This window comes from Trichomycterus rosablanca, chromosome 10 (genome assembly GCF_030014385.1).
Source record: "Trichomycterus rosablanca isolate fTriRos1 chromosome 10, fTriRos1.hap1, whole genome shotgun sequence".
Lineage (NCBI taxonomy): Eukaryota > Metazoa > Chordata > Actinopteri > Siluriformes > Trichomycteridae > Trichomycterus > Trichomycterus rosablanca.
This window is the reverse complement of record NC_085997.1, coordinates 3,119,224-3,146,354: the sequence shown is the minus strand read 5'-3', so window position 1 is coordinate 3,146,354 and position 27,131 is coordinate 3,119,224. Positions and strand designations below refer to the sequence as shown.

At 43.8% G+C, this 27,131-nt stretch overlaps 2 protein-coding genes across 2 annotated transcripts in view; both read right to left on the bottom strand.

The window, feature by feature from the left end:
- map2k6 (mitogen-activated protein kinase kinase 6) overlaps positions 1-18,191 on the bottom strand; it is a 31,861-nt gene extending 13,670 nt beyond the window's left edge. Inside the window, exons 1-3 of the mRNA XM_063002770.1 lie at positions 17,800-18,191; positions 5,777-5,837; positions 1,246-1,294 (exon numbers count right to left, since the gene is read on the bottom strand). Of these exons, the coding sequence (XP_062858840.1) occupies positions 1,246-1,294; positions 5,777-5,837; positions 17,800-17,893 (204 nt within the window). The 5' untranslated portion in view covers positions 17,894-18,191. The remainder of the gene's footprint in view (positions 1-1,245; positions 1,295-5,776; positions 5,838-17,799) is intronic.
- Positions 18,192-22,090: 3,899 nt separating this feature from the next.
- On the bottom strand, positions 22,091-27,131 carry btbd17a (BTB (POZ) domain containing 17a). Its single transcript, XM_063003391.1, has 3 exons — positions 27,047-27,131; positions 24,194-24,479; positions 22,091-23,117 (listed from the first exon to the last, which is right to left on the bottom strand). The coding sequence occupies exons 1-3, from the start codon at positions 27,129-27,131 to the stop codon at positions 22,100-22,102; spliced, it is 1,389 nt and encodes a 462-aa protein (XP_062859461.1). The 3' UTR covers positions 22,091-22,099.

Sequence of the window (27,131 nt, the reverse complement as noted above, 5' to 3'; positions counted from 1 at the left end):
AAACACAACCTGCCCTCATCCTGAAGCAGCCATTAAAGCCGCTCCAAACTTGGAGTTAAATAGTGGAGATGAAACGGCGGGGTGGCCGCCAGTGGAAAATTCCGCTAATTTGATGAGTTTTAAATAAACATTTTTACAGTCCTGGAGGCAGTAAAGGACATTCCAGTCTGCCTGCAATCAGAAGGATTCAATTGAGCTATAAAGTGCACTGGACTGTCGTTTAGGGCCGAGGGGGGGGCGAGCAGGTACAGAACCTTACATCACCACAGAATACTAAATACGTTTTTATGTTTCCTGTTTGTATTTAAGCTCCTCAAACTACAAACCATCCCAAAATATAAGATCTGTAGAATTAGAAATCCCTATTAAAAGTGACATTAATTATCTACAATATAAACAAGTGTGTTGTTTTACAGTGTAAGAGTGTTTATGTCATTTCCTTCAACAGCTGAGTGGAAACCAATATATATATATATTTTTTTTTTCTGAAACCCGGATCTCAGAGGTGGTAGGCTGGCGCAATTTCACCACAAGTGGGTCACGGGTCCAAAAAAATGGGTCGACAAGAAAAATAATAATTTAAATCAACAATTTTTAACAGGCACAAACATGAAATAAACTTGCACACGGACGCCCCCTTGTGGAGGCTTTACGTCACATCTGGTAAACCACAGTGGGACCAGATCGCCACTGTTTTTATTAATTAAGTGTATTTCGTTCTGATGCTTGTTTGTGTTGCCTGGGTCGCAGTCAAAATATTGGACAAAATGTGGGTCTTACCCTGCGGTAACACCACGCCAATCCAGAGCATGGTCTCAGCCACCCCCCTCTCAGGCATAGCTCAATTTGGTCCATGGGATTCGAACCCTGGATCCCAGCATTAGTGAGCTGCCGCAATTCACCTCGACCCCACCCGAACGCAGAATACTAATTAATTCCTTTTTTTTTTTTTTTTTCTTTTTTTATTACTTCTGTAGAAACTTGTTTGCTTTTATTTTCTCTCTTTTAACTCCTAATCCAATCATTTCTAATTCCAGTTCATTTGCTGAGGTGCTCGGGTTCGAATCACAGCACCGCCACCGACACGACTGGGCGTCCAACAAACACACATGGCTGCGAGAAGGTCGGATAGCATTTCTTTTCTCTGCCGATGGAGAGACTCGGGTTGAGATGAGCTGCAGATTTTTAATATAAAAGTAAAAGTTAAGTCTTTATAGGAGAGAGAGAGACGAGAAGCGCTCCTACCTTATCATCTATGGTAACACAGGCTTTGGAGTCCAAGTCTCTCGGGGGTCTGCACAATCAGGAGGAAACCATAATTAATCTCATCATCGGACTTACGAAGGTTAATTAATGACAAGGCGATGCTAATTATCTGTAATTACACACCACTCTTACACTCATAATGTGTATGGGTAATACATATATTTGTATATATTGTTAATAAAAATTTATAGACTACTGCTGCTATTTTTAGTTATATTTCAAGCCAAAGTATCAAACACCAAACACACAATTGCACAGCTTTTGCATTTTCTTGTATTTTATGTATTGTATACATGCACATTGTACATTTGTATTAGTTCTTTTTTTCTTTTGTTCCTGTTCAGTTACTGGAGACCAATAATTTCCTTCGGGATAAATAAAGTATCTATCTATCTACAGCTTCCTGTATATATATATATATATATATATATATATATATATATATATATATATATATATATATATATATATATATATGAAAAAAACTATTTTATAACAATCACAATTATTTATTTATATGTGTGTATATAAATGTGTATAAAAAGACGTGTATATATATATATAAAACAAAAAGTATATTATATGTATATATACTGTATATATGATTGAAATTACAAAATATTAACTTATTTACTTTATATCCAGTTTGTCATGTGAACGCTGTAAGAAGGCGTTTCTGTGTTTCTGTATATATATATACATATATATATATATATATATATACATATATATATATATATATATACAGTGTATCACAAAAATGAGTACACCCCTCACATTTCTGCAAATATTTCATTATATCTTTTCATGGGACAACACTATAGACATGAAACTTGGATATAACTTAGAGTAGTCAGTGTACAACTTGTATAGCAGTGTAGATTTACTGTCTTCTGAAAATAACTCAACACACAGCCATTAATGTCTAAATAGCTGGCAACATAAGTGAGTACACCCCACAGTGAACATGTCCAAATTGTGCCCAAATGTGTCGTTGTCCCTCCCTGGTGTCATGTGTCAAGGTCTCAGGTGTAAATGGGGAGTAGGGCTGTTAAATTTGGTGTTTTGGGTACAATTCTCTCATACTGGCCACTGGATATTCAACATGGCACCTCATGGCAAAGAACTCTCTGAGGATGTGAGAAATAGAATTGTTGCTCTCCACAAAGATGGCCTGGGCTATAAGAAGATTGCTAACACACTGAAACTGAGCAACAGCATGGTGGCCAAGGTCATACAGCGGTCTTCCAGGACAGGTTCCACTCGGAACAGGCTTCGCCAGGGTCGACCAAAGAAGTTGAGTCCACGTGTTCGGCGTCATATCCAGAGGTTGGCTTTAAAAAATAGACACATGAGTGCTGCCAGCATTGCTGCAGAGGTTGAAGACGTGGGAGGTCAGCCTGTCAGTGCTCAGACCATACACCGCACACTGCATCAACTCGGTCTGCATGGTCGTCATCCCAGAAGGAAGCTGACGCACAAGAAAACCCGCAAACAGTTTGCTGAAGACAAGCAGTCCAAGAACATGGATTACTGGAATGCCCTGTGGTCTGACGAGACCAAGATAAACTCGTTTGGCTCAGATGGTGTCCAGCATGTGTGGCGGCGCCCTGGTGAGAAGTACCAAGACAACTGTATCTTGCCTACAGTCAAGCATGGTGGTGGTAGCATCATGGTCTTGGGCTGCATGAGTGTTGCTGGCACTGGGGAGCTGCGGTTCATTGAGGGAAACATGAATTCCAACATGTACTGTGACATTCTGAAACAGAGCATGATCCCCTCCCTTCGAAAACTGGGCCTCATGGCAGTTTTCCAACAGGATAACGACCCCAAACACAACCTCCAAGATGACAACTGCCTTGCTGAGGAAGCTGAAGGTAAAGGTGATGGACTAAACCCAATTGAGCACCTGTGGCGCATCCTCGAGTGGAAGGTGGAGGAGTTCAAGGTGTCTAACATCCACCAGCTCCGTGATGTCATCATGGAGGAGTGGAAGAGGATTCCAGTAGCACCCTGTGCAGCTCTGGTGAATTCCATGCCCAGGAGGGTTAAGGCAGTGCTGGATAATAATGGTGGTCACACAAAAATTTACACTTTGGGCACAATTTGGACATGTTCACTGTGGGGTGTACTCACTTATGTTGCCAGCTATTTAGACATTAATGGCTGTGTGTTGAGTTATTTTCAGAAGACAGTAAATCTACACTGCTATACAAGTTGTACACTGACTACTCTAAGTTATATCCAAGTTTTATTTCTATAGTGTTGTCCCATGAAAAGATATAATAAAATATTTGCAGAAATGTGAGGGGTGTACTCACTTTTGTGATACACTGTATATATATATATATATATATATATATATATATATATATACACATATATATATATATATATATACACATATATATATATATATATATATATATATATATACAGTGTATCACAAAAGTGAGTACACCCCTCACATTTCTGCAGATATTTAAGTATATCTTTTCATGGGACAACACTGACAAAATGACACTTTGACACAATGAAAAGTAGTCTGTGTGCAGCTTATATAACAGTGTAAATTTATTCTTTCCTCAAAATAACTCAATATACAGCCATTAATGTCTAAACCACCGGCAACAAAAGTGAGTACACCCCTTAGTGAAAGTTCCTGAAGTGTCAATATTTTGTGTGGCCACCATTATCTCCCAGAACTGCCTTAACTCTCCTGGGCATGGAGTTTACCAGAGCTTCACAGGTTGCCACTGGAATGCTTTTCCACTCCTCCATGATGACATCACGGAGCTGGCGGATATTCGAGACTTTGCGTTCCTCCACCTTCCGCTTGAGGATGCCCCAAAGATGTTCTATTGGGTTTAGGTCTGGAGACATGCTTGGCCAGTCCATCACCTTTACCCTCAGACTCTTCAATAAAGCAGTGGTCGTCTTAGAGGTGTGTTTGGGGTCATTATCATGCTGGAACACTGCCCTGCGACCCAGTTTCCGGAGGGAGGGGATCATGCTCTGCTCAGTATTTCACAGTACATATTGGAGTTCATGTGTCCCTCAATGAAATGTAACTCCCCAACACCTGCTGCACTCATGCAGCCCCAGACCATGGCATTCCCACCACCATGCTTGACTGTAGGCATGACACACTTATCTTTGTACTCCTCACCTGATTGCCGCCACACATGCTTGAGACCATCTGAACCAAACAAATTAATCTTGGTCTCATCAGACCATAGGACATGGTTTCAGTAATCCATGTCCTTTGTTGACATGTCTTCAGCAAACTGTTTGCGGGCTTTCTTGTGTAGAGACTTCAGAAGAGGCTTCCTTCTGGGATGACAGCCATGCAGACCAATTTGATGTAGTGTGCGGCGTATGGTCTGAGCACTGACAGGCTGACCCCCCACCTTTTCAATCTCTGCAGCAATGCTGACAGCACTCCTGCGCCTATCTTTCAAATACAGCAGCTGGATGTGACGCTGAGCACGTGCACTCAGCTTCTTTGGACGACCAACGCGAGGTCTGTTCTGAGTGGACCCTGCTCTTTTAAAACGCTGGATGATCTTGGCCACTGTGCTGCAGCTCAGTTTCAGGGTGTTGGCAATCTTCTTGTAGCCTTGGCCATCTTCATGTAGCGCAACAATTCGTCTTTTAAGATCCTCAGAGAGTTCTTTGCCATGAGGTGCCATGTTGGAACTTTCAGTGACCAGTATGAGAGAGTGTGAGAGCTGTACTACTAAATTGAACACACCTGCTCCCTATGCACACCTGAGACCTAGTAACACTAACAAATCACATGACATTTTGGAGGGAAAATGACAAGCAGTGCTCAATTTGGACATTTAGGGGTGTAGTCTCTTAGGGGTGTACTCACTTTTGTTGCCGATGGTTTAGACATTAATGGCTGTTTTTTGAGTTATTTTGAGGGAAGAATAAATTTACACTGTTATATAAGCTGCACACAGACTACTTTTCATTGTGTCAAAGTGTCATTTTGTCAGTGTTGTCCCATGAAAAGATATACTTAAATATCTGCAGAAATGTGAGGGGTGTACTCACTTTTGTGATACACTGTATATATATATATATATATATATATATATATATATATATATATATATATAAATATATAAACACACACACACACACGTATAGTTTATAATTTAGTTTTCAACAGATACCCCCAACTGGGCACTGGACACCCGGCCATAAATTAGGGAAGCCAGATCGAGACTGAGCATGTGCAGAAGAGGGGCCAGAGAGCAGGTCTGTGGATGCGGAATGTTCTAACACCACAAAAAATTGAGGTCATTCAAGGAGGAAAAGGTGCTCTTAATAAAGTGGACACTGGTGTACACTGGTGTATATTTTTTTTGTATGTATAATTTAATAAATTTTCTTAATAATACTTTATAACATTTTAAATAATGACTGGCTTAACATCAACTGTTCCACTCTAGTGGATTAACCATCACAAAGAACAGTAGAGAATAAGAGAAGGACTTACGTAGCAGCGGCAGGTCGCTGGACAAACAGCGACTGATCAAGCTTTGGTGGTTTCTTCTTACCTGCAGAGCGAGAAAAAAACAATCAAAATAAGTCAGGGATCGACTTTTCCTGCTAAAATCAACACGGAACAGTTTCCTCTACAGAAACGTCACAGAGCGTAATCCTTGTCCTGCGCTCATCTCGCGGAGCTGCGGGCACTTACGGTGGAGCGGCCGCGGCTCCAGATCCTGGCTGAGCAAAAGCGATGGATTGAGAGAGCAAGGGTGTGCGAGAGCGGTGAGAGTGTGCGAGCGTGGAGCAGGAACACGGTAGGAAAATGAGCCGAGAGCGAAGGTCGCATTCTCTCGCGTGAAGAGACTGACGCGGTGAGCGGCGGTCGAAGGCTTTATGGTGGCCGGCGGCTGGGCGGGCTGATGCGTCCGCATGCCTAACTCATCCCGTCCACTTCACTGACCAATGAGAGCGGCAGTGCGAGTACAGACCGTGCTGGAACAGAAGTACTTCGGTAATAAAGGTGAAAAAAAAATCCCACTTTTAAAAATAACATCATTTTAACTTTAATAAAGCAGGAAATTAATAACAATCTAAATACACCACAAGGCCAAAAGTATTCGGACACAGCCCAGTCCAGCGGGTTCAGTTTTTTAAGGTGAAGCTCACGCCTGATGGGTTTAATACCTGTAACCACCTGCCCGACTCCCCAGACAGGCCACGAATCATTCGGTGGGACTTTAACGAAGAGGTCACGTCTCCAAAATTGGGATGAACACTAGGACTGATGGGCACACGGGCCACGCCTCCCTTGTTAGAACTGCAAAGAACCTGAACCGACTCCCCAGACAGGCCACGAGTCATTCAGTGGGACTGTAAAAGAGAGGTCACATCTCCAAAATTTAAATAAACATGGGTTTTTAGGCCAGACCTCAAGAACTGGGACTGATGGGCACACTGGCCCCGCCTCCTTTGTTAGAACTGCTAACTAAACCGACTCCCCAGACAGGCCACAAATCATTCGGTGGGACTGTAACACAGGGGTGACGGTTCCAAAATTGGGATAAACAAGGGTTGGGAAGGTCAGACCTCCAGCACCAGGACTGATGGGCACACTGGCCACGTCTCCTTTGTAAGAAATGCAAAGAATTAAACCAACTTCCCAGACAGACCACAAATCATTCAATGGGACTGTAACACAGAGGTCTCGTCTTCAAAATTGGGATAAACAAGGGTATTTAGGCCAGACCTCCAGCACTGAGACTGACGGGCACACTGGCCGCTTAAATCTCGTAAACCACAGTGGGACCAGATTGCCACCATTTCTATTAATGAAGTATATTTTGTGTTGTCTAGGTCTGGATAAAAATAAAAAGCCCTGTACTAAAAGAACAAGGACACACTTTAATTAAAGCTCACTAGCTAAACATTTTACTACATGGTTATCTACTGGAACTCCCTGCAAAGTGAACCTCACTAATCCTGACAATTACACCCTGTCATGGCCCGACGCCCAGACACCTACTGCGAACCGTCATCACAGGTGGTGCACGATGACAGAACGAAAGCAGACCCGCAGGTTTCGATCGCACGGAAACGTCCGATTCGGCGCCTTCGGCCAGAACAGCCCGTGCCCTGCCATGTCGAACACTAACCGTCACACCGCTTTGCCCGAGCGCCGGTTCTCCCGCCGTCCGATAGGAGCCGGGCGGAGAGATGGAGAGCAGATTGACTCTAGACGACGGGACAGGCAGTGGCATGCTCTGCAGAGCACAGGACAGCTTTCATCTGCGCCCAGCCAGTCATGCAAATTACCCGTTCGCCCACACGTTCGCAAACCCAAATCAGAAGGACGCACTCGACGGCACGCAACTCGCGCCGGCTCTCTGATCTGCGCAAACTCGCAACGATTTCATGTAAACATTCAATGGCACAGATTTATTCTGCATTTATGCAAAAGCTTTTACAGTCAAATCAAATGATAACATGAAAAAATAATCTAGACAAGCGCTGCTGGATTAAATGGCACTACTGTAACATCACCAAAACCTCACTAGTAGTCAGTCCTGCTCCCGAGGGCATTTAGGGTTTATTCTTTTTACATCACACCTGATTCAGCTCATCAGCAAATGAACGAAGCTGAAATAAACAGTACAGATGGGTTGCAGAGAAAAATAATAATAATTAAATAAACAAATTTAAACAAACACGAAATGAACTTGTACACTAACGCCCCCTTGTGGAGGCTTTACGTTACATACACTATTTTTAATAATAAAATATTCTAGAACAGCGTTTCCCAACCTTTTTGAGCCACGGCACATATTTTACATTAGAAAAATCACACGGCACACCACCAAGAAGTTGTACTGCCCTCTAGTGGAAGAGAATGTAATTGTTCTGCCTGTCACTAAACACCGCAGTACCAATCGGGTGAAATTGGATAATCTTCCACGGCACACCCGATGATTTCTCACGGCACACTTATGTGCCGCGGCACAGTGGTTGGGAAACACTGTTCTAGAACTCGGGTTTCGTTTTGATGCATGGTTTGTGTTGCCTGGGTCATGGTAACAATTATAGACAAAACATGGGTCACTTACAAAAAGCTCTAGAGGATAAACATTATGGGCAATTCTTTTTCTTTGTTTTGGCTGCTCCCGTATTACGGGTTGCCAGATTGGATCATTCAGGTGTGCATACCTGATCTGGCACAGTTTTTTAATTACATCGGATGCCTTTCCAAACACAACCCTCTTTTACGATCACCCCCTTTCCTCAGACATAGCCTGACTGGCCGATAGTACTGCTGAGATTTAAACCCGGATAATAACAGTTGTAGGCTAGTGTGTTTTACTGCTTTTACTGTGCCTTATTAATATTATTAATTTATATATATTTATGTCTTAAAACCATACCTAAAGTATACACCAACTTTCATACAAAATCTACAAATATACAACATAAAATTATAACTCTTACTAATCACCAAATACAGGTGATAAAAACGCACCTATTGCTAATGTATAAAAGGTGTTACATAAAATAATGATACTCCTCCAAATCTGTGTCAACTGTTTGATAAAGTCCTTTTTCTGTTCTGTGGGTTCGGCAGGTTTGGTATGGCGTAACTCCAGCGGCCTGCACAAAGCCCTGACTTCAACCACCTCTGTAATTAATAGAACGTTAACTTCAAGCCTGGCCTCCTTGTCTAACATCAGTGTCTATGTTTACAAAAGCTTTTGTAAATGCGCGGGCACAAATATCCACAGATTAACACACACTTAAAAATCAGGTGGAAAGTCTTCCCAAAGTAGTGAAGCCTGTCAGGTACAAAAACACAGTGGAGGACTGGATGTTAACTCCCATGGTTTTACCTGGGTGTCTACATACTTCTGGCCATTCATATTTTCGTCTCCCTTTCTTCTAGGCGCATTGTCGTTCTGCAGTCTATACAGAGATTCAATGAACAGCGGCTCTATAGCAACGTGACCTTTTAGTCTATACAGCCACACCTTACATTCAGAGCTCTGTGCGTACAGAAATCTAGATGGTATTCAGTTCTGCAACTGCCCTCAAAGTTACCCTCACCCAAACGGTGGCAATCCCAGAAACAGTAAAGGGAATAAAAGACAGTAGAAAACATTTATTATTTATTGGATCAAATATCCCAAACTAGCCCAAACTGGTTATTTTAGGTAATAACCTTTTAACAATTGTTCTGTATTGTTACAGTAAAAGCCAAAACAATCCATCCACCCGTAATGAGTTATTAAATACCCATCATCATTTTAATAATACAAAACAGCTGTACATATATTATATATATACGTATATATATGTATATGTATGTATGTATGTATGTATGCACAGCTGTTGTATATATATATATATATATATATCCAGTCTACTGAACGTATGCGCACACATACCGCTGTGTAAAAGTTACATTAAATTGATTTTAATGTCTTTTTAAAATCCAAGACTAATTTAAGTGCAGTTAAAAATTCCTCATATTTACGGAAGCCAAATGAAGCCAGTGCAGTGCTGGGCAGCACACTTGGCCGTGTCCGAGAGAGGGAAGCTCGGACAGGGTTTCTAATCACTGGCGCTGCAACAGCGAGTCCTGCTGCCTGGTTGAGAATCCAAAAATATGGGTCACAGGCGCCCAGGGTGGCGCAGCAGGATAGTTGGCTCCTTTCGGTTCGAAACTGGGCGCCATCTAGCGGGCATAATCGGCAATGCCTGCAGCGGACACGGTTCTGCTAGGGCGGGATGACCGGACTATGTGGGTGGGGTCTTCAAACGCTGTGTAAGGGACCCTGATTAGCAGATACAGTGAAAAGGGTGAAAAGAAGGGGTCCGCTAGGACTGCACACGTGTCGGATGAGACGTGAGCAGCAATATACCCTCCTTGAATGTAATCAGGGATCCCCCAGCAGCGGAAGACAGATTGACTGGGAGGAAAATGGGAGAGAATGCATCAATAAATAGAAACAAATGGGTCACAGAAAAATATTACTTTAAATCAACAAATTTTAACCGACGCATAAACACAAAGTGAATTTGCACATGAACGCCCCCTTGTGGAGGATTTATGTTATATCTTGTAAACCACAGCATTTTTTTGGCATTTTACTAAATGGTTATGTTAAACAATTATCACTTTAACAATAAAAATACATTAAATCAAGCAGCACTAGGGCAAAATACATTTGTTAGGAACTGTTGTAGTAAATGTTTCAATCTTTCAGTCACAGAAACATCATAACGCTGCCAACACTGAAGAAGAAAGTTCAGAACATGATTAACTGATTAAACAACTGCAGACCGGCGAGGAGAAGCGCTGCCAGCCAGGTATTCCCCGAGTCGCAGAAGGTCCCGCTAATACAACACACGTCAACAAGCGCCGGGTTCACGTATGGGCAGATATACACTGATGAGCAAACAAGCCGAAGCAGACGGTGCCAAGACGTGCCCTGGCAGCCCGGCGAAAGCCCGGATTCACCGGTACGCAGTGTTTACTTCCCAGCGGCCTCTAATTAAACCTGTCAAAAGGTTTGAAAAATGCACGACAAAAAAAAACCCGACCTATTCCTCATCAACATGCAAGGTCTGGGAGGCTCCGGCTGGCAGCTGGAGTAACCAGAGCGTGCCTGAAGTTCCTGGGCGAGGACCAAGCAGCTCGTTCTCAACCTTTAACAGTCCCGCTAACGCATTCCGCGCGGAATTCCAACAATCCCGAGAGTTCGGCTGTGGAATTTCAGGGTCCAGGCGGAGGAAGGATGAATCACCGAGTGAGAGAAAGCGAGAGCGGGAACGGGAGGGTTCAAAAGGTCTGCCCAATGGTAATGAAGAAACTAGAAAAGAAAGCAAAGGAATAGAGATGACCCATCATCAATGCAACCACTTGTTTGTTTGACTATAGTAGGTCACAACATATCACTACAGTGGTACCTTGTAACTCAACGTCCCCTAAACTCAAAATCTTGTACCCTTGAACTCAACGTTTCCCTTAAACTCAACGTGTTCAGTCTGTTTTGCAAAGATGTATGTATTTAATTTCAAAATAATAATGAACAGCCGCTTCGTTCAGCTCTCGGCTTGAGCGGTGCAGTAAAACGTCGTCAAAGTGCGAATATGAGACGAATCTGCATTTGTGTGGAATAACCATCAGATCCAGTCTGAAAGCTCCGCATGTATCTGTGTTTATCTGGATTTTCCTCACTGTTTCACTTTTAAACTTGTGTTATACCTCGGGGTTTAGTGTATTTATATTATAATTGTGTTATTTTCAGTGTAAAAATACATGCAAGTCCACGAGACCATGCAACGCATTAACAGGTTTCCCCAAACATCCTTAAGGGAAAAAATACCTTGAAACTCAACGCCAGTCCCAGAACCAATTGACGTCGAGTTTTAAGGTGCAGCTGTATTTATTCTTTCTGTGCGGCCCGGTAATAAATGATCTACGGACCGGTACTGGTCCGTGGCCCGGTGGTTGGGGACCACTGGCAGACACGATACGTTGGATTTGGACGGTGTAAGCGGCGCAGGTTAAAAACAGATGCCTCAAGATTGCGCAACAGCCTCTGCGCAGGAGTGTTCCAAGTCTCGTCGTAAAGAGACACCAGAGTATTTCAGAGAAGGAAAAGGAGTCAATTATTCAGAAGTCTGCAATAAGACAGATCAATGTCGGAATCCTTGCGCAACCGAGCGTAGCTCCTGTCCTTCAGAGAAAGAGGAAAAAAACATGAGAGAGGAAGATCTGGAGTGTGATTTGCCCCCGCCGAGCAGGGCCTCTCGCTCTGCGAGCCGACATACCAGCTCATGCAGGCTGATCACTCCCGAGAGAGTCAACACCAGGGAGACACCATTTATGTTTGTCTTATTTTCGGCACGCCGTCGCATGCACTTGCAGATCTGTACGCACGGATTTGCATGCGCAGTCCCCCGGCACCCCTCCGCTTTTAAGGCCGCAGTCGAAAGCTATACGGCCCAACGGCTCGTATGCACAATGCATGGAAACAATCCGATTGTTCCGGCTGCAGGAGGCACGGCGCGGCAGAACCGCCTCCCCGCAATCAGCTTGTCCAAAAAAAAACAAAAAAGAACTGCAGATTTACTGGCTCTGCAGACCATTTGCATGACAAATGCAACAATTGTGTAGCACATGGCACAGCTTTAGGGCCGCCGGGTGCAGGGGCGAGGCACGGGGCCGGTACGGGGCCACCGCTCGGTGCATAATTGTGACCAGGTAACAGTGAAGCTCACTGGAACAGAGAAACTGCTGGTGGATTCAAACCACTTGGTACAAAAAAAGGGTTTTTAATGGTAATGTTTGTATCCTGCACACTGAGCGTCGTACACACAAGACCAGGGGTTCTGAACCTTCTACCCTGGGGTTACTAGCACATCTGTACTTTATCCTATTATCACTTATGCATTTATGAAACCCATGTTTGTTTGACTCCTAACACCATGTCAGCTGCTATGGCTGTTATCATGGCTAAATAATAAGTTCAGTTTTTAAAAATCAAAGCGGGGGGGCGATTTCTTTCTTTACTGGTGTGCATAGGGATTAGGCTGTTTGCTTGACTGTAAGGGTGTCAAGTTTAACTGATTTTTCATTTTCAAGTCCTAAAGCATCTTAGAAATGAGTCTTTCGGGGGTTTTATTGTCCTTGGTGCACCTGAGCTGGCAAGTGGTGTAAGAAAGAACCCTTGCGATAGATGCTTGCATCAATGGGACTGGCCTTGAGAGAGTACCGCCTTGAGAGGTCCACCTCCCAACAAAGCCAATCATGTCGTGTAGATCCACGTGTTGGTTTTTTTAACTGTAAGCCATAAATAATAACTGGTTTTCTTTGAGCCATGTCGTGCCAGCATGTTACCAGGGTGCCGCCGTCCTGCTGAAATGTTCCTGCAGCTGTCGGGTACAGAACTGGCGCATGTGCACCGAGGGTGGGCGGGTCTCGAAAAGGCAGTCTGAACTCTCATCTGTAGATCTGTGGCTCTGCTCTTAGTTCAAATCGAACATCAGCTGGTGGAAATTCAATTTAAACCAACAGCATCAATCAAACAAAAGCTTCTTTGGTTATCAGTTAACCGGTTAGTCAGAACATCCCTCACTCCTTGATTTAAATAGTCATATTTATTTACTGATCATTCAGCCTGCGTCCATATGGAAAATCCACGACAGAATAGTAATCCATCTATGGAGGTTAATTCATGTAGTCACTTCCTTCCGCTCGATCTGAAACAAGTCTGAACGTCACGTTTCTTGTGCAGAACAAACATCACATTGAAGTGCTTCTAGGAATGAGCCAGGGGGTGGAGTGGGTTTTGAAACTGGGCCTGGATTAATGCACGACGAACAGAGATGCAGAACAGATCCGCAGCCCTGAAAATACAGGATTCTTAGTGGCACAGACGGGTTCTGGAGTATAGAGATCGGGGCTGGTCCGCTAGACGGTAATCGGATTAGACTGGATCTATTTTCTACCTCTTTTCAAACACAAGTTCATGTTTCATCTTTGATGCCTTTCTGATCGATGGGGAGGAAAAGAACGCCAGACTCGCTCTCGGAGAGCAGAGCCAATGGTTTAGGACTTCTGGACCTTAGTAACGTCTATACAATATGGCAAAGGTCTTCATTTCTGCACTTCCAGGAGATCAGACACCTTTAACTTCTACATGTTCCTTGCGCATTAGCGCCGAGTTCCGGTTGGGCGTCTACACAGACAGGGCAGTGTCTGAGGTGGAGGCGGGGTAAGGGTGGCGGCTGAACAGTCTAGCCACTGGGAGGTGCACTTGCCAGTGCTCTCTGATTGCCTGTCCCGATCCTGGATTAAATAATAATACTGCACATCACAAAAACGGTGAAGCTGGTTTGCATCTGTTCATAGTCCGAGTGTATGTTTATCAATGCACTTGCAAATCTCTGCGTAAATCTAGTGCATTTTTTAATAAAAATGATGTGGATGTTTTGCATCGTGTCCCATTAACAATAACAAGTTAGCACTTGTTATGAATTTGGTTTTGCTCTTGGTGTTCATGTTCATCTTACTGCTCTACGTTAATGCCACATTTGCTATGTTACAGTATTTATTCATTAATAAAGCATGTGAGTCGTTATTATGGAGCTTAGTGATGTTTTATATTGTGACGGGATGCTATAGCTATATGCTCGTCGATTAACCATCGACTAATGATGGTTGGTTATCGGTTGAAGGTAAAATTGGTCAATTTGCATTCCTAATCCCTATTAATTATGCTTTAGGATGAACTTAGTGCCTCAATTTTATTTTAGTTTATTTTATTTAGTCCGAAACCAGTTTCGGAAAACTTGAACTGGACTTGGCGCATGCCTGTGATGAGCGCTTATGAAGTTTGCACGCTAGTGTTTAGCGAATTAGCCTCTCTAGTCTTGGAATAGCCATTAAGCTTCCAATATTGTGTTAAATTACATGCAATCAGTCAAGTCGTGTGCACTACCTAATGGCTACCTGCAGTCCAATAACTAATGACAAAAAACTAAGAGAGCTGGATGTAATATTTTAGCATTATTGGTACATTTTGGATGTTTGTTTGTTTATTTATTAGGATTTTTTACACACTTTGGTTACATTCATGACAGGAACGGTAGTTACTCATTACACAAGATTCATCAGTTCGCAAGTTTATATCGAACACAGTCATGGACAATTTAGTATCTCCAGTTCACCTCACTTGCATGTCTTTGGACTGTGGGAGGAAAACAGAGCACCGGGAGGAAACCCACGCGGACACGGGGAGAACATGCGAACTCCACACAGAAAGGACCCAGACATTTTGGATGTAATATCCTAAACCTAAAGTATCAGAATGCATACCAAGCAAGAGAGTCGCTGTTTCCCAAAGACAATGTCATATAACTAAGGCCCGTTCAAGCGCTTCACGTTTACTGCTTAATCTGCACTATGACTAGCCTTCCTACGGCAATTCAGTTAGGAATCGTTTAGTCAAAACATCCAAGATGTCAAAGTGTAACGCAGATAAAAATACGACTCTCCAGTAAAACTCCCAACCAATTCTGTGGACGCAGAGGGTTGGGGGTCAAAACACAGCCGAGAATCGTCGCTGGATGTTCTAGGTTTACATTCAACCTTTAAGGTAGCTGGGTTTTGTATCGTAGCTTCTATTTACTTTATCATTCGATTTATGAGGTCTGTGAAATTAAGCACATTTTCCTGAGAATTTATTAGCAGTTGGAAGTGTAATGTGGTTTTAAACACAGCCTCTCAGTTTTGTAAATGAAACAGCGCTTCTACTCGGCTGTGTGTAAAACCTGACACAGTGAAGTTTGGATATTGTGTCTGATATTATTTCCCATGCTGAATTACTGCACGTACGTAATAATTTTATAAACTCTTTATCGTGTGGTCCTGATTATGCACCGGGTTAAACAGTCTGTTTACACTGCGTCCAGCATTTTATTAGCCAATCATTTTCTCTATCCATTAATAATTGCCATTTTGAAAAACCATTTTCAACAAGAAATGGATTTATTTTGTAAGCACGTGCTCCGTGCATGCTATCTAATGGGATATCTAAAAGGATCACAAGCAACTAAGTTGCGTGGTTTTCCTGATACAGCAACTGCTTTTAAAAGTGTATTGTGCACTAGGGTGGCAGCATTTGCTTTTCATTTCACTGTGATGCAGTGACAGACTTCCAGGTAAACAGCATGACCGCTCCTCATGTGATGGGTGACTGATCGCACAGGATTTCAATCCAACTTCTCTAAAAAACATCCAGCGCAGGCCGACTTCCTGAGACGTGCACGGCCCTGCGAGTGCATTCACAAACCTCGTTATTGGTTTTCACACGAGTTCCTGCGCACTGGCTGGCGACGGCGTCTCAATGATTCAGAAGCTTTATTTCACGCTCACAATGACCCAGTCACCGGTAATGACGAGGCAGCTCGAAAAAGAAAGGAGCTTCCGAGAAACACTTGAACTCGACACTGCAGCCTTGTCTTTCCACAATCCGTTTCCTGGACACTCCCAAAAACTCTGAGCGCACAGGTAGAGCCCTGTGTTTGCGTGCACGTTGCCGGGGCAGAGACTTAAACCAAATCTTAGGCAAGTACAGCCAGGTGTGTCCCAGTTACGCATTAACACGGCCACTCCCCTTCCGACATGGAAAACATCATATTTGAGCCTTGCACATTCTTGCACAACGCCTTCTAGTATGTGAACACGGCGTTCTGCATTCGGCATTCCCACTCTCCTAAGCTGCAGGCTGTTCAGCTCCAGTGCAAACGTCCCACTGCTGCAGGATCAGTTGTCCCTCACATGCCATATTTAGATTAATACTTGAGTTGCATTCATCAGATACAAAAGGTTAATTTATAGATTATGCACAGGCTAGTGCAACCCTGCAGAAATGTAATAACCAAGTTAAAAAAAGAGGTGCAGAAACGGTGCAAAAGACACCCAGAAGAATCAATACAAGGTTGGCAACTGGTGCAGGACCTTTTGCACGGAAAGAACCACCTTTTTCCACGTTTTCTCGGTGTGTCCGCAGCAGCAATACTATATTTAGCTATTTTATTTTTGCAAGGTCTGCCTATGCAACAGCCTGCTGCTGCTGGGCCAAAGCTCAGGGCGTTCCAATCATTTTCCATTACGCAGAGTCACAACAAAACTGGCAACTCGAAAGTTTTTTCACCTCTCCTTATCCTTATCGTGCATGCAACTGTGCTTTGACTTGGTTTATATCTTTAACACTATTGCAAGATTGAAAAAATGACAATTTTATATGCACTTATACATACATATTTGTTTTTAATTCGATATGCTTGCAACAAGGAGTCGCTAAAAACAACCCGACTGCATGCAATTCTGCAGAATGTGCCTTATGCACATGAACTGCATGTTTTTTTAAACGTTTTAACAAGTTGCAATTAAACTATCGTGTTTAAACAAACTGCACGTCTAGTATTGTGCAAAATATATACGTATAATAGAAAGAAATGCGATAAAATGCATGCAACTGTGCATGATATGCTTGCATTATATAACCACCGAGCAGAGCAAAAAAATAGTACAGGCTTTCTAAGTGCACGTACGTATCGTCGTGCATTGCAAAGATATAAATAAATATAAAATGCATGCAGGTTTGCACATAAATGTATGCATTTATATCAAAATCACACACTTGTGGAAATGATCTGAAACTAAGTACAAGGTAGAAATTGCGTGCATTTAAAAGCCCATATAAAAGCAATAAATCTAACAAATAAATAAACAATCCTGCAAATGCGAAGCAGGTTATTTGACACAAGCAAGCAAATGCAGGAGTGCCTCGTCTTACCAGGAAACTCTGCAGAAAAAAGGGCAGATCTTTAAAACAGGAAACGCAACTGACCCCTCAAACCTCGCAACTCTGAGGTGCACGGGTTAGTAAAAAGCATGCACGGTGCAAAACGTGCAAAAATCCGTGCAAACGTGAGATTTTTGCACGAATTTCGCTGAAATCTACTCACCTCCTGGTCTGGACACGGACATTTCCCCTTTGCTCCGGTGGGGGGGAGGGGAAGCACAAAAGACTTTGCCTTCGTTCTCGCTCCCTCCCTCCATAAATCTACAGCTCCTCTCTCTCCTGAGAAAAGCTGCTTCTCCTTCCGCGCTCCGCCTCACTCTCTGGCGCTGTTTTTTGGCAACAAAAGGTGCAGAAATAAGAGCGCAAATCCCGCGTGCACTTGCGCGCTCTCGGCCTGAAGTGCGCTGTGCGGGCGCAGGTGTGAACGCACGAGCTGCAGCGCGAGCAGAAGTGCACGTCTGTGGTGCGGTGTGTGCAAGAGCAGGGGCAGGAGCGCACTGCGCGGCTTGGCAGGATCAGCTACATGGTCCTGGGCCCGAAACAGCTCAGCTCACACATCCTAACTAACAGCGACTATGAGCCCCCTGCGAGAACGCACTCTTCCGGTAAAGCCGCGCAACGAATTATGGGAAATGTAGTTCCAAATGTAGTGTGTTGGGATGAGCCGCCAGTTTGAGCAGTTCCAGTAAACTTGCGCAAAGCTTTATAGGAACAGGGGGCTATTTTTGGCTCCCCCGAGCGTCCCGAATCCAACAAATGTGTGTTTTCTTCCAGTAAAAGCACGCAAAGGTTTGTGGTACTTGTAGTCCACGTGGTGCTGCTCTTTTTCTCGTTCCGCCCCAGTGTTGCGTGTGAAGACTGTCGCAAGAGAACCGAAAGAGCACCGCCCTCGGTGGCTCAATCCCAAATTACAACTTACCACACATGAAGAGCTCCTACACAGGGGTCAGAGAGCACTTATTAAGCGTGTGCAGTGTATACACACACCGAGCACTTTATTAGGTACACCTGTATGGTATGTACATTCATTGATTTTTTTTTTGTATGAGCTACAATGCACACAGATGAACTTTTTGGGTATACAATTACTGACTGTGTGCACTTTGTCACCTCCTCTCCCAGAAACAGAGGACCCCCACTGGTCAGATGATGTTTTAGTGGTCGACTAATGTCAGCGCTGTAATGACATTAAAATGGTAATGACTAGATAGATAGATAGATAGATAGATAGATAGATAGATAGATAGATAGATAGATAGATAGATAGATAGATAGATAGACAGACAGACAGACAGACAGACAGACAGACAGACAGACAGACGATAGATAGATAGATAGATAGATAGATAGATAGATAGATAGACAGACAGACAGACAGACAGACAGACAGACGATGATAGATAGATAGATAGATAGATAGATAGATAGATAGATAGATAGATAGATAGATAGACAGACAGACAGACAGACAGACAGATAGACAGACAGACAGACTGACAATATGGATAGATGTGCAAAAGGGCGACGATATGTAATATGTAATATAATAAACTGTTATTAAGTGTCCTTTGCATAAGGATAACAGGTGTGCCATGTAAACTCCATTAACAGGGTGCCAGATCATGCTCTATGAGTCTATCAAAATAGTGGCTCAGGGTTCAAAAATGTCACGACACAGTGAGGTTATACAATGTACAACCATTCACTATTGTGTGTTATTCTGTTATGTGTGTATCGTGCAGCAGCAGTGTTGTTGGGACGTTTAAACGTTTATTAGAAACACATACCTTGTTAATACTGTTTGTAGACACACAGTGCACAATGTATGTCTGTATGTATGTATGTATGAAACGCTGTCCTACTCCCAGCTTTGACATTCAGCAGTTTAAAAATCCCAACAACACTGCTGCACCTGATATACTCATACCAGAACAAACTGCTATTTCAATGTTAGTGTCATTACAGTACTGAGAATGATCTATATCCAAACATCATCTGGTAATAGGGGATCCAATGGGAGAAGTTTCTGATTGATGAATGGGGTACAGCGGTGACAATGTACAGAGCAACAAATGAGCTGTCAATGGTCAGTCATTGTATCCCCAATTCTGTATAGTAGGTGTACCTTAAATCATAATCCTAATACTCAAGTTCTTGGCCACTTTATTAGGAACAGCATTCTAACGCTACCTTGGGCCTTTGCTTTCAGAACAGCATTAATGTTTTGTGATGTGAATTTCACACCTGTCTGGGGCGTGTTATTGCATTATACTCAGTGATTCCAGGGAGAACAGGCCCACCGAGACTACATATTTATATACATAATTTCAGGCATCAAATATTGATTTTACATAATACTTTTTAGTTAAATATTCATGTTCATGTATTTTTTTTTATGTTAAGGGCCACTAATGTACATCTGTAGGTAAATTGTAAATTGTTGATAAATTAAAATCAGCCTATATTGTACTTTTATAACAGGAGTAGCAGACCTGGACAGGCTGGCAAAATTCCTGCTTACCTACAGGAGAACGATTTCATAAGAGAGAGATTTAGAACAGTTCAGCCTGACCTGGCAAAAGCTGTGAAGCAATCTGACAGAAAAAAAAAATACCACAACCCAGCCAAATGAGGCAAAAGACACGTCAGAGGGGAAGACCAGGTCTGGGTGAGAAACTAAAGAGGAAGTGGACTCGGAAGTTCGGTAGTTTGGTGGAGAAAAGCAGGGACAGATATAAAACACAAGTTCTTCATTACAGTGTGTGGAAGTGAAGTCTAGGTGTGTCGGACAATTCGGCCAATAAAATCTTTTCTCGGATAAAGCAACAGTAAAATATACAGATGAATATAATTTTTTATAGTATTTATATAGAAAAACTACTTTACAAACCCCATTTCCAGGAAAAGTTGGGACATTTTGTAAAAATAAAAAAAATAATAAATAAATTGTAGTTTGGAAATATTAACACGTTTAGACCTTGACACCTGCAAAACACTCAAAAAAACTTGGGACAGAAGCGTGTTTCCCCCCGTGTTCCCTCACCTATCCTATTAATGAGACTTTTCAATGCTTTAGGAACTGTGGATACTTCACTCTCCATTCTTGCTTGATACGAGACTTCAGCTGCTCAAGAGTCCATGGTGGCGGGTTATTCCACTAGCACACCAGCTCAGAGATTCTGAACCCCTCGGTTCAAAACTCCAGGCGCCATCTAGTGGGCATAATTGGCAGTGCCTGCAGCAGACACGTTTCTGCTAGGGTGGGATGACCGGACTATGTGGGTGGGGTCTTCAAACACGCCTGTGCAGAGAGCATGGGTGAAAAAGGGTTCCGCGAAGGGCTGCGCGTGGGTCGGAGGTGGCGTGAGCAGCAATATACCCACCTCGATTACAATCAGGGATCCCCCAGCAGCGGAAGACAAGTGGACTACGCTTCGTCCAGCTGTGTTAATCTGCCTTGTGACAATATATGATCCACATCTCATAAAGAGGCAGTGACTGGCATCAAGAGGAAGCATTCGGGGACATGAATTTGGATGAAAATGGGAACTCCCCACCCCACCTCATAAGATGTAATGAAAAGTAATAAATACTGACTTATGTAGGTCGGATATCTTATACAGTTTAAGAAATACCCACACAGACAACCAGCTCAAAATGAAATGATTTTATTTTAAATTAAAAGGATGTAATAAGAATAAATGTAAACAAAATAAGCACCATGTTTCTACTATCAAATCAAAATGCATCTACATCAACAACATGCTCTGATAGATTATTCAGGATTAGAAGTGTGATTAGGATGATTAGGATAGACACATTGGAAATATAATAAATATATAATAAACAGAATTAATTAACTTTGATTTCCTCCTATTTGCTACAAGACATGCAGAAGGTAGATTGGGCCATCAGGCAGGCTGAGCGCCTACACGAACAGTGATTGGCTGTTGTTCAAGGGGGTGCCGGAAGGGGATTCCTCATAACTGATGCAATTATGACCTCTGCTGGTTGACTGGTGGTGCTGCACAGAGATGAAGGATCATGTGATCAGGGTGTGTCTCTGTACACACAAGCTGGTCCACATGTGAACTCGCCTTGTGCAGGTGAAAAGATGCAGGCGGTACTGCATAGGTGTCGGAGGGGGCGTGTTAGTCACGGCTCTCCTCAGTCAGAGTGGGGGTCAACATCAGTAGAGAGGAAGCGTAATGCAATCGGGTCATTGGATACGACTAAATTGGGGGAAATGCATAAAAAAGAAGGTAATGCCATTTGACTGGATGGTCAGATGTAATGCAGGAACCAATTGGAAGCAAGTTAGCCGGATCAACTATGTGTCAGCTGACACATAGTCGACACTGCCCACAGTAGAGCAAGCTTTGGATCATGAACTTGAAAGACATGCAGGGCACAGTACAGATGTAGCAGACAGAGGTCAGGTAATACGGCTCAGCATTTTACTTTCATTTCTTTGTGGACAGAAGGGACTGGTACAGGGGCTTGACGATGACGTGCAGATGCAGCCAGCCGTCCACCAAATACCCCGAAGCGCGCGCGTCCAGATCCTCATCGGTCAGGAAGTCTCCGTTCTCGTCCGTGCTCTGGTGGAAGTTGAACACGCGCTGCACCACGAGCTCGCCCTGCTTCCGCGAACACACGATCACCGTCTTCTGAAAGACCACGCCCGCGAAGTCAGGGCTGGAGGTGGCGGGGGTGATGACGATGCGCGGATGACCGTCGGTACGGGCTCGCGGCGAAAACAAAGCGTTCCACGTCACGCGCTTCCCGACGTCGTGGGCGCTCGGTCCGAGCTGCGTGTTGAAGACGGCGGTTCGGTCATCGCGTGCCGGGCTGTTAATGAGCCACGCGGTGCCCCACGCGGGCGCTAGGTAGTTCCGCGGGATGAACAGACTACAGTTCACGTCGAAGAACTTGGCCAGCTGGGGCGGCGGTGCTGCGTGGAACTGGTAGGCCATGTAGAGGAGGTCACGCACTGACTCGTGGTAGCGCGTTAGCACCGGAGACTCCCGCTGCAATCGGAATAGTTCACGCGGTGCGATCATGGCGTAGCGCACCGAGCGCAGAATGTTCTCCGCGGTCAGAGCATCCGGTTGGTTGTACACTATCCAACTCTCAAGCGCTTTAAAAAGCTCAAGCTCGCTGTACACGACTAAATCCGAGCGCTTCAGGAGCGCCGTGAGCAGCTCCGTGCCGAGCGACCGCCACTGCTGGCTCCTCAGGACCAACGACACGTTCCGTGACAAGAACTGCAAGCAGCTGGCCCCCAGGTGCTCATCACCGTGTGCGGTGGCATATTCATACCAGTGCACCAAGTGACCGCCGCGCAAGGCGCTGGCCAGGTTCCTGTTCATGTATTCGATCAGGCCGCGCCGGAGGGCGGAGACAGAGTATTTGGTGGCGAGCTCGTGCAGAGCCGTGGCTTCTTCTAAACACAGCAAGAGTTCTCCGCAGTACAAATACCTGTAGAAAGAACAGAGTTAGCGTAACTACACTGTGAGTAGCCTTTAGCATCAGATGTGCACACCAGAGCTGACATCTCATAGCTCTGCTACCGGCAGGCTGGGCGCCCACACGAACAACGATTGGCTTGCTTGTAGGAAGGCTGTCAGAGGTGATTCCACAATTACTGATGAAATTACGACCTCTGCTGACTGATTGATGGCGCTGCACAGAAACGGGGGATAATGTGATCAGGGTGTGGCTCTCCATACACAAAGCTGATCCACACGTGAACTCGCCTCGTGCAGATAAAAAGAAGCAGTCGAATACTGCACACTATTCGGAGGGGGCGTGTGTTAGTCACGGCTCTCCTCGGTCAGGAGGAGGGGGAGCGTTGGGGGGAAAGTCCCCATAATAAAAATAACTACGGTTTTGAAATGGGATGTCCGCGCCCAGGTGGCGCAGCGGGATATTCCGCTTGCACACCAGCACCGAGTTTCTGAACTCCCCGGTTCGAAACTCGGTGTTGCCACCGATCGGCTGGGCGCCATCTAGCGGGCATAATTGGCAGTGCCTGTGGGGGTGGGGGCCGGACTATGTGTGGGTGGGTGGGTCTTCATACACTGTGTAAGGACCCTGATTGGCGGAAGAGACGCCTGTGCAGAATGCAGGGGTGAGAAGAGGAGGGCTGTGCACGGGTCAAAAGAGGCGTGTACAGTGACGTGCTCTCCTCAGATGCAATCTGGTATCCCTCAGCAGCGAAAGACAAAATTGAGTGCTCTAAATCGGGAGGAAAATGGGGAGAAGATGCATTAAAGAAAAAAAAAAAACGAAATGGGATGTCCAGCAAGCTCATGACCATGTGTCATCATAGTTTTGACCATATTAGTTTATTGTTTACATTATTTTAAACATTTAATTCTAAAAAGTTACATATTTTTCTATATTAGACAGTAATTTTCTATATTAGACAGTAATTTTTTATATTAGACAGTAATTTTCTATATTAGACAGTAATTTTCTATATTAGACAGTAATTTTCTATATTAGACAGTAATTTTTTATATTACACAGTAAACCTCGTGTCCTCTTCTCACCTAATGAACTTGTCGAACACGCCGATGCTCTGCGCAGTCTCTCTCAGAACCACCGTGCTGCTGTTTCTCTTCTCCAGCAGCTCGTGAAAGGTCTGGCTCTGTAAAGAGAGAATGAGCGAGTGAACCTGGATCACCTTCATGTCATCCGAGTCTGTGGTCTCCACCCTCAGAGAAACGTCGCTGCTGTTTCCCTGCTGCAGGAGAGCTTCCAGCTGTACCATCAAACGTTCAGAGTCGTTTATCACGTCGGCACTCTTGTCCGACTCGCCGTCCGGCTTTAGGTGACCTGTGGAGGATATGCTCTATATCATATAAGTGTCTCTATATGCACTTTTGTTTTTATGCTTTGTTAAAAAAACAATAATAGTTATAAATAATGTCATACGATATCATTTACATTTTTCGGCATTTAGAAGATGCTTTTATCCAAAGTTACTTGCAAAGTTGCCTTGCTTAAGGGCCCAACCATACCAAGGTACTGGTATGAGTGGATCAGACACAGCAATGCTGATGGAGTTTTTAAATAACGTGTCCACTCACTGTCCACTCTATTAGACACTCCTACCTAGTTGGTCCACCTTGTAGATGTAAAGTCAGAGACGATCGCTCATCTATTGCTGCTGTTTGAGTCGGTCATCTTCTAGACCTTCATCAGTGGTCACAGGATACTGCCCACGGGGCGCTGTTGGCTGGATATTTTTAATTGGTGAACTATTCTCAGTCCAGCAGTGACAGTGAGGTGTTTAAAAACTCCAGCAGCGCTGCTGTGTCTGATCCACTCATACCAGCACAACACACACTAACACACCACCACTATGTCAGTGTCACTGCAGAATGCAGAATGATCCACCACCTAAATAATACCTGCTCTGTGGTGGTCCTGCGGGGGTCCTGGCCATTGAAGAACAGGGTGAAAGCAGGTTAAAAAGGTATATAGAGAAACAGATGAGGAGGTGGTTTTAATGTTATGGCTGATCGGTGTATGAACCATAGGCATTAATACGGAGCACCACCTTGTGGCTATAACAGCCTCCAGTATTCAGGGAAGACTTTCAGAGTGTGTTTAAATATGTGTGCTGGTTCATTTTACAACAGAAGTTAGAAATAATCATAGAAGAATTCAATGGACAGAGATCAGGACACCAAACTCATCCAACCATGTCTAAGGAACGATCTAATTTACTGTATCTATTATTGGAACTGAGTAGTATTGGAGTCTGATCCTGTGACACTGACCATGATACACTCTTTACCACAGATGAATAAATACAAATATGCTGTATTTTGATGTCTGCACAGTTCAAACGGGTTGATTTTCCTCAGAAGGTCCGTGCAGGTTGAGCCATGTACCATGTGAACATGTGTGGTTTGAACAGCTTCCTCATTTTTATTGTTACAAGCTGAGGTTTCCCAGCACTTCCGTTTCTGTCTGATCCAGAACAGTTCTGATTAAATCTCATTATTGCTCCTGTGCTGTCACTGTAGCTTTCAGAATTCTGCTGTTCCTCTGAATATGCTGATGCCATGATTGAATACGGGTTATGTAGAGCTATGGAACTGTTTATGTAATAACAGATATACAACAGATAGTACATGTCTCACTATCAGCAGCCAAAGTTGTTTGTATAGCGCTTTTTACAGTATACATTGACTCAAAGCAACGTTACTGAATCCAGGACCGACAGACCAAAAACCCTTGTTGAGCAAGCCCAGGGTGACAATGGCAAGGAAAAACTCGCTTAAAATTACAGGAAGGAACCTTGAGAGGAACCAGAATCAGCAGGGACACCCGTCGTCCTTGTGTGTCCTGGAGAATAATTTGTATGAATAGGATTTACACAAATCATACAGACACAAAATGAATTTAAACTAAAAGTGATAACTAGAAAAAAGAATAAACAAGCAATTGATGTTCTTGATTATTGGAGTTCTTTATTTGTCTTGCCTGTTGAAAAAATAGCAAACGAGTCTAAACCATGAGATACAAAACGTCTTAAACGTGAGTAATCAATCGATTCAAGTCAAAAATGGTTCAGATTTTGTTTGTAGTTTTAGGGTTCAGGTTTTGATCCTCGTGCTTCCACTCAGTTTCTCACCCATGTTGCCACTGACTTCTTATCTCAGTGTCTTAAACATATTACAAACTGGGGCGGCACGGTGACTCGGTGGGTAGCACTGTCGCACCTCACAGCAAGAAGGTTGGGTTCGATTCGCAGCTGGAGCGGTCCGAGTCCTCTCCGTGTTCTCCCCCGTGTCTGTGTGGGTTTCCTTCGGGAGCTCCGGTTTCCTCCCACAGTCCAAAGAGACACATGCAAGGTTAATTGGAGATACGAAATTGTCTATTTTATGTCTGGCATGGTCGCCTATCCAGTGATTTGGGTGCTGCATGGTGCTGTCGTTGTAAGGAGTTCAGCCAGTTATCCCTGTGTCTGTGTGGATTTTCTTTATGTACATCCGTTTCCTCTAACCTCTACAAAACATGCAGAAGATGGATTGGTTGCTATTACCTGCCCTAGATGGTATTTGGTGAATGGATGGTTAAATAGAATAAATAAATGCTATATTTTACCCTTGTTAGCAGTGTCTGGATATAGGGTCACCACAACTCTTACCAGGATCAAGTTGATACTAAACGAATGAATAAAAATTAAATTAAAAGTAAATGACTGATTTATTTCAATGAACTATTAAAAACCTGCTCTTATCATGGTCTGTTTTCTTTTTCAGTCACACCTCTGACTTCCTGTCAAGCCATCTATTTTCTGTCTCTCACCCAGACGTCTGGCACCCCTGTTAACTTTTCATCAACGGATGAAATGCCAGGCAGACACGAGAGCGAGAGAATCGTCTTACCTCCACAAAGCGGCGTGATGTAGAGCCACATGGTCATCAGCAGGAAGAAGCAGAGGTGAGAACAGAGTCCACCTACATCCGCCAT

Excerpts from the sequence above, each read along its gene's own strand:
- btbd17a (XM_063003391.1), bottom strand. The coding sequence starts at position 27,131 with ATGGCGGATGTAGGTGGACTCTGTTCTCACCTCTGCTTCTTCCTGCTG. Across the intron at positions 24,480-27,046 it reads CATCACGCCGCTTTGTGGAG|GTCACCTAAAGCCGGACGGC; the intron begins GTAAGACGATTC and ends TATCCTCCACAG. Across the intron at positions 23,118-24,193 it reads GTGTTCGACAAGTTCATTAG|GTATTTGTACTGCGGAGAAC; the intron begins GTGAGAAGAGGA and ends TTCTTTCTACAG.